The 8,330-nt window shown below is 41.6% G+C and overlaps 1 protein-coding gene across 1 annotated transcript; it reads right to left on the reverse strand.

The window, feature by feature from the left end:
• Window positions 1–2,875: 2,875 nt before the first annotated feature.
• Window positions 2,876–7,503, reverse strand: LOC104072423 (myosin-3-like; the record flags this gene model as incomplete). The annotated part of the gene is given in 12 exon segments (XM_009574202.1): window positions 2,876–3,014; window positions 3,095–3,198; window positions 3,292–3,333; window positions 3,336–3,389; window positions 3,482–3,545; window positions 4,168–4,260; window positions 4,351–4,465; window positions 4,543–4,591; window positions 6,820–6,976; window positions 7,070–7,213; window positions 7,302–7,311; window positions 7,313–7,503. Coding segments are annotated over 12 exon segments (1,162 nt in total), but the record flags the coding sequence as incomplete, so codon positions are not given.
• Window positions 7,504–8,330: the final 827 nt, after the last annotated feature.

Below are 8,330 nucleotides of genomic sequence, written 5' to 3' on the forward strand. Positions count from 1 at the left end.
CTGACAGGCTTGGGGCCATGATCACTTCCCTGGGGAGCTTGTTTTGACGCTTGACCACCCTGTCAGTGAAGAACTTTTTCGTAATATCCAATCTGAACTTCCCCTGGTACTGCTTTAAGCCATTCCCTTACACCCTATCACCATTGTCCTGGTTTCGGCTGGGATAGGGTTAAATTTCTTCCTAGTGCTGTGGTTTGGATTTAGTATGAGGAGAATGTTGATAACCCACTGATGTTTTCAGTTGTTGCTAAGTGCCCTCCTAGTCCAAGGGCAGCTCCCATGCCTGCTGACTGAGCTAGGTACACAAGATGGGAGGGAACATAATCAAGACAGCCAGCCCAGCTGGCTAATGGGGTATTCCATACCATGTGACGTCATGCTCAGTATATGAATGGTAGGCGTGATCCAGGAAGTACCGATGGCTACTTAGTTATCGGTCAGCGGGGGTGGTGAGCAATCGCATTGTGCATCACTCATTTTGTATGTTCTATCATTATTATTATTATTTTCCCTTTTCTGTTCTATTAAACTGTCTTTATCTCAACCCACGAGTCTTTCTCACTCTCACCCTTCCGATTCTCTCCCCACCCCACCGGTGGGGAAAGTGAGAGAGCGGCTGCCTGCCAGGTTAAACCACAACAACCATACACCAGAGGGAAGAGATCAGCACCTCACTTGCCACTCCCCCTCATTAGGAAGTTGTAGACAGCAATGCGGTCACCCCTCAGTCTCCTCTTCTCTAAACTGAACAAACCTAGTATCCTTAGCCATTCCTCATAAGTCATGCCCTCTAGTCCTTTCACCACCTTTTATGCCCTCCTTTGGACACATTCAAATATTTTTATATCCTTTTTATATTGCAGAGCCCAAAACTGCACACAGTACCTGAGGTGAGGTTATACCAATGCTAAGTATAGTGGTACAATCACTTCTTTTGACCGGTTAGCTATACTGTGCTTAACGCACCCCAGGATACGGTTGGCCCTTTTGGCCACCAGGGTACATTGTTGATTCATCAGCCAAAACCTCCAGATCCCTTTCTGCAGAGCTGCACTCCAGGTTCTTGTCCCCCAGTGTATATGTACATCGAGGATTATATTGTCCCAGGTGCAGAATCCAGCATTTGTCCTTGTTAAATTTCATGCCGTTGGTGATTGCCCAGCACTTTAATCTACCAAGATCTCTCTGTAAGACCTCTCTACACTCAAGGTAATCAATGGTTCCTCCTAATTTAATATCGTTGCCAAACTTAACTTACTGTGCACTTAACTCCCATTTCCAGGTCATTGATACAAACACTGAAGAGAACTGGACCTAAAATTGAGCCCTGGGGAACACCACTAGTGACCGGCCACCACCCAGCCAGATGTTACCACATTTACTACAACCGTTTGAGTCTGACCCTTCAGCGAATTGTTTACCCATCATGTTGTGTACATGTCTAGCTGTATGCTGGATATTTTGTCCAGAAGGATGCTGTGAGAGACAGTATCAAAAGTTTTGCTAAAACCCCAAAAAACCGCATCCATTACCTTCCATTCATCTACTAGGTGGGTTACCTTGTCATAAAAGGATATTAAGTTAGTAAGGCATGACTTTCCTTTCATGAACCAATATTGGCTTTGATGGATGACTGCATTGTCTTTCAAGTGTTTTTTAATAACTCCCAGAATAATCTCCATATTTTTACCAGGCACCGAAGTGAGACTAACAGGCCTATAATTACCAGGTTCTTCTTTTTTGCCCTGTTTGAAAATTAGAATAACATTTGCTAGCTTCTAGTCAACTGGGACCTCTCCAGATTCCCAAGACCATTGATAAATAACTGAGTGAGGTCTCACAATATCGGCCAACTCTTTCAGTTCCTGGGATGAATCCTATTGGGGCCCATAGACTTATGTGCATTCAGTGGCAGCATCAAATCCTGTACAAGTTCAAAGACAACTAGGAGCTTATCACTCCCCTAGTTGCCAACTAAGGCCCTCCAACCCTGGGCTCCGGGGGTCCCAGGGCCCATCATTGGTGTTAAAGACAGAGGCAAAGAAGGCATTAAATGTCTCTGCTTTATCTTTATCCCTATTTGTGAGGTGACCAACCTTATCAAGTAACAGACCACTGTTTTCTTTAGTCCTTTTGCTGTTAACATACTTTAAAAAGCCTTTTTTTAATCCAGCAGAGTACTGGCCAGCTTCAACTCCAACTGAACATTGGCTGTATGAATTTTCTCCTTACAGTGGTGAACGGCATCTCTGCAGTTCTCCTATGTAGCCTGACCTTGCTTCCAAAGTCCATACACTTTCTTTTTCCTCCTAAGTTCCAGAAGTAGATCCCTGTTCAGTCAAGCCAACTTCTGCCCTGCTTGCTTGACTTCCAACACATTGGAATTGCCTGTTCCTGTGCTCTTGAAAGATGGCTTTCAAAAACTGACCACTAAGAAAGATGAATCCCATCAGGCCCCATCAGAGCTGGTGTCACTTAGATCACCCCATGAATGAAAAACCCAAAATTCTGCCGGTAGCACCAGCTTCGGTGTCAGGTATTGATAAACTGCGTCTGCCTGTTTCTTTCAATGTCATTCCATAGAACTGGGAGGATAGAGGAGAGACAATGTGATGTGAGACAATAGAGGAGATTTCAGAGCCAAGAAAACTAAAAATTTAAAATTCAGCCTTAAAGACAATGAAAAGACAACATCTAAGCAATCTTTTTTGTCCTTGGAATGCTGAACTCAGCTTCTTTAAAAAAAAAAAGTCTCATCTTAGAAGGAAAAAAGCTTGTCATTTTCAAAAAACACCTTTTCTACAGATTCTGTTGGTATTACAATACAAAATTTTGCTGCCAGTACAGAAAGATCAGTAACAAATTATCTTAATACGTTCTGTTCCATCTGGCTCTGCCTGCTCCTCACTCTGCTTCTGCTTGAACTTCAAATTCCCATAGTGCATGACAGCCCCTGTCAGCTTGTAAATGGCTGTTTTCTCATCAGCAGTGAAGCCCAGGATGTCAATGGCACTCTGGCAACAGAATCAGTCAAATAAACCTCTGGCCCATTAAATGGAACTTTCACCACACCAATATGCTCGGTGTCACTTACATCTGTAGCCATCAGCTCTTCCTGGTCATTAATGCTGGCAACAGTGATCTCACCTTGACTCACAAATTGGTAGTCGTATGGGTTGGTGGTAATGAGGAGCATGTCTGTAAAGAGGAATAGGACATATTCAGGTGTAAGAATGAAGAGAAATGTTAAACACTTTCAGATTCCATCAAAAAATTTATAATACTTCTTACCAATTAGCTCTGGCTTCTTGTTGGACATGATCTGATAAAAATGTGGTAGCTTCTTTCTGCCTTGAGCTGGAAAGCGACTCTGGACTTCTCCAGCAGATCTGGCAAGGATGGTAGGACAGAGTTAGGCCTGAGAAAGTACACTGAGGTAGAAAGGGAGGAAGGAATGTGATCAGGTCAGGAGGTCTCTTACATGTTTTAATGTCAGCAGAAGCCAGTTTGCTTGTGACCCCAAAGTGAATCCTGATGAATTTACCCGTAAGAGAAGGGGGAAAAAAAAAGAGACGACAGTTTTAAAAAGAGGATAAGTAAGCTGAATTTGGAGAACAGAGGGAACTCTACTTAATAAAGGGAGTTATAGAGAAGTCAGAGCTAGACTTTTCTCAGAGGTTTACTAGGAAAACACAAATGACAACATCACACATTGCAGCAAGAGAAATTCTGACTAGACATGGAGACCAACATTTTTACATTTTAGGAGAGTTTTAGGTAAGGTACCCAGAGGCTCTGGAATCTCTACTACTGGAGATTTTCAAAACTTGACTGTATTAGGCCCCGAACAATCTGACCTAGATTTGAAGTAAGTCCTACTGAGGGCTGGACTAGAGAATGAACATTTTATACAGTGAAAAAAAAATGTATATATCATTCTACCAGTTTAACATTTCAGGATATATTCGTATTGAAAGTATACTTACTTTCCATTTTAAGTTTATTTCTGTCATTTGTATGTGTATTCATTCTATCAGTTTCAGTACTTACCTATAAAATGAGGAAATATTTGAGGAAACATGAATATGAATTTCTTATCACTGACCTTCAATAACAATACACTTCTTCCCACTTATAAACTGAAGCTGGTTTTGACTGAAAACTCACAAAGCATGAGGAGTTGTCATTCCCCACAGTCTTGGCATTTCCAAAGGCCTCCAGCAGTGGGTTGGCACTGATGATTTGATCCTCAAGCGTTCCCTGCAGGATAATTACTGTTAAACCACATAGTTCAATCCACATACATAACAACTGCAGAACTAGACAAAATGTTAGTAACTGGTAACTCACATGCATTTTGCCTGACGGCTGCTTCTCCTTCTTCTTCTCCCCACTCGCTGCAGTTGTTGCAAAGTACTGGATGACACACTTTGTGTTCACAGTCTTCCCTGCACTGGATTCTCCACTGCCAAACCAAAGAGAGAGGCAGAGAACATATGGTCAGGCAGGTGGTCCCCTGACACTGGGGTGCCCTGTAGGGACCTGAGCAGGGGGTGTACATATGTGATCAGGACTGACTGGTTCTCGCGATCTGTATAAGAGACAGAAACAAAGAAACTTAAACACCAATGAACAATACAGAAAATACTAAAAGTGGTCTAAAAATAAGATATCATGATCATTGTGTGACAAAAATATTTGTTTGGCAGTTAAGTAACTCCCCTCAGTAATACTCCGCCTTAGGAAAGATTTTGGATTCTATCAAAAATGGAACTTTTCAGCAAAGCTTTTTTCCCCCTTTCTTTTCCTTTCCTTTGTTCATTCATCTTTTTATCAAAGACAAAAGAATTAATATTTTCTAATGTATGTTTTTTCACCATCTTCATTTTCTCTTTTGATTTTTTGCTAGGGTTTTTGCAAATCTTCAGAGTTGAGTATGTTTTAAAAGTTAGAGAGTGAAAAAAAAAGAAAAGAAAAGAGAAAACATTCAAATGAAATTAAAATTGCAGGTTAATGTTAGGTTACATGATAAAAGCTCATATGCACCCCCGCCCCCAGCATAGAAAGTCAATGGCAAGTGGGGGAGTCCAAATAATACCCTGTCCCAGCTGTTTCTAGGCCCATCAAAGGAACCATCAGCCCATTGAAAACATATTCTCTCTTTCTGTACTCCAGGCATTATTCTTTCAGGCATGTATTTACTTGGCTGCAGAAGATTAAAGCAGACATCTTACCAGAAAAAGATTCCATATGTATATCTAAATTAACTTTGTAATGTAATCCAGGGAGTGATTCTTATTCATTCAAGCCATTAGCCCAAAGACACACAAATTCATATGATTCATGGCCAGTTCCCTCTAGAATACACTGTTGCCTGCTTGCAGTTGAGTAGGATTTGGAATAATCCCTGACTCAACACTCAACACCTATACCATGTTGCCATACCTGATCTTAATTCTTTACTCACTGAAGTGACTCACAACACTATTCCTCACACACGCTCAACTTCTTGTTTCCAGCATATTATGCACATCACACAGCCTTGTGCACTCCAATTTTACCACATGACTAGGCAGATACATGCATGACAAAACTTTTGTCATTTTTAGTTTTCATTATTTCAACTGGAACTGCTCAGACCTGCACTCATGCAATCCACCCCACCATGTCCCATAGGCAGTCACAGAGATTTCTACAGTAGGGAACTCATCAAATGTTTGGTAGGCCGGGGTAGCTACAGCACACTGCTACAAGAGGAGGCCACTTTTTTGGCTTGAAACACTCTGATTATTTTCTTACTGTTCTTTAAGAATTTATATCTTTTTATACTGTTGTCTGAAAAGCAGATTCCTGCCCGGCGTGCAAGTAACCAATTCCACACGCTCAGGAGATTGTTTTATTCAAGCATGGGTGCTTGGTGGACTTGCCACAAATCAAGTACACCTGGTCTAGTCACCTTTCTGTTTATATCCATGCTTCTCATACATATTTTAATTTTCTCTTTTACATATCCATTACATTTCCAAGAACTAATTGTAATATTACATCATCCTAGACACATGTGCACTAAAGCCTTTCGGGTCTCCTTGCAGGTCTCGGGTGGTCTCTGGTGGTCGGCAGGGTAGTGATCTCTTCATGAACCTGTTCCTTTCTTTCCTTATAAGGTTGAGGTTTGTGTCTGAGCCACGTCTGGACCACATTTGTTTATGGTTCTCGTTTCCAAGGTTACTCTTCACTAGAGTCTAACAATGCTTCCAGGATACACGATTTATACTAGTTACAATTCTACGCACCTGCAAACACAACAGCTGCTAGTTACCTAACTTCTAAGCAACAAGTCTTCATTGTTTAGAATTACAGAAGCGAGGAGTAGAATTACAGAAGCGAGCAGTATGGAATAGTAGATACTGTAGCTGCTGCATCAGTACTGTGCCCAAAAAAAGGAGAAAATGGCTTTATTGCCCACTGAAAGAATGTTTTTGCAACATAAAGCTTGGATGTGCACTGTTGAAACACTGAAATGGTATGTTAAGGTGCTAAATCTACTGTGATACCATTGAGGGACTTAAACAAGAAGAGGAAAAAAGATCTGGAGTAATTCACTCTACGCTATTTATTGTAATAGTTCTTAGAGCTAAACACAGCTTCTCTCAGGTTTAGTTTAAAGGGACACGGAGAATCTCTGGAGTAACACAATATGGGTAATTTGGGAAATGACCCTGGAAAGAAACGATCCAAACTGAGACTTTAGACACAACTTGTTATTCCCCTGAAAGGTATTCACCGTATAATTGCCTTAAGGGAGTTACAACCACTCACCAGTTAGCATGAACTGATAGGCATCATCAGAGATGGAGAAGATGTGTGGAGGGGCCTCCTGGCGCTTCTTGCCTCGGTAGGCCAACACCATCTCTGGGTTGTACACTGGCAGCCACTTGTAGGGGTTGACAGTGACGCAGAAGAGACCCGAGTAGGTCTGCAAGGAAGGGAGACAGCACGTTGGCTTCCACTTAGTCTAGCAAAGGAGTTCCTTCTAGTTACCCAGAAGAATACTGCTGCTGGTACTTACGTAGATCATCCAGGCTGCATAACGCTCTTCGAGGTTGTACAGCACAGCGGGTTCATGGAGGTGGATCATCATGGCCATGTCCTCGATTTTATCGTACTTGGGAGGGTTCATGGGGAAGACTTGATCATCCTTCACAGTCAGAGTCTGACACAGAAAAGAGAGATGCATGTATGTCAGGTAAGAGCTGAGACTGAGAATCAAATGGTGTCCTTCAGCCTGGTTTTTCCCTCACATCTCCACCTTGTCTTGTCAGTGACCTTCCCTGACTCTTTGCTCTGGATTGTTCCTTTCACAATGGATTTCTTCAGATGCACCACAAAGATGGATGACTTGGCATCAAAAGGCTTGTTCTGGGCTTTGATTCTTTCCTTTTCTGACTTTTGGAGACACACAGCTGCCTCCCCAAAGACAGCCATCTCAGCATCCGAAGACATGGCTGCAGTTTATTTGGGCTACACCTGTAGAGAACTCTGATGGGCAAAATGTTATTTCATGACAAAACTGTCTTCAAAAGGATTAAATCTCTCCCATCAGAGGCTTGCTTTATGATCAGTCTGGTGGCAACAACAATTTAAGTTATTCCTGCCCTGTCACGCCATGGCGTGCTATACCCTCAGCTGTGTTAGCACAAATATTTTTTTATAAACATTAAATGAATCCACCTTTAGAAAATAAAAGAAAAAGTTTTTTTCCCATCAGCCAGTTCTAGGATACAGGTCAGAAAAAGGTCTTACTAACAAGCAGGAACAGTAACTTCAGTTCTAATGGTGTGCTTCAGAGTGAAGACAAACTTTTCAGAAGTACCCATCAAAATGAAAGAGAGAGCTGTTCCTCATTCAGTAGTCTGGCTTTAAACATCTAAAATTTGTACAGGCTCCAAAGAGCATCTCTTTTTACTTTACATGCCTTCCTGGCAGATACTCTTGTATCTTTGTTGAAAGCCACCCTTCAGGCATTATAAATAGTTCACTTTAGCTAGCTTCTCCCTTGCATTTCTTCCCCTTTAGAAAGACACACACTGAAAGACAAGGTTATATATGCTTTATTTACTACTTGCAAATTGAGCCATGATTGCCATTTTAAGAGCTACAGTCGGTCATTTCCTGGTTTTGAAAACTTGCTAATGGGGAAAAAACTAGTTTCATTGGTGTTTCTCTAAATGCAGTCCGCAGCTCCTATCCAAGTAAAGATATTCAAATGTATCAAATTCAATAAAGAACAGACTAAGAATAATAAAGAACTGCACTTCGGCCACAACAAC

This window comes from Fulmarus glacialis, unplaced genomic scaffold (genome assembly GCF_000690835.1).
Source record: "Fulmarus glacialis isolate BGI_N327 unplaced genomic scaffold, ASM69083v1 scaffold7703, whole genome shotgun sequence".
Taxonomy (NCBI): Eukaryota; Metazoa; Chordata; class Aves; order Procellariiformes; family Procellariidae; genus Fulmarus; species Fulmarus glacialis.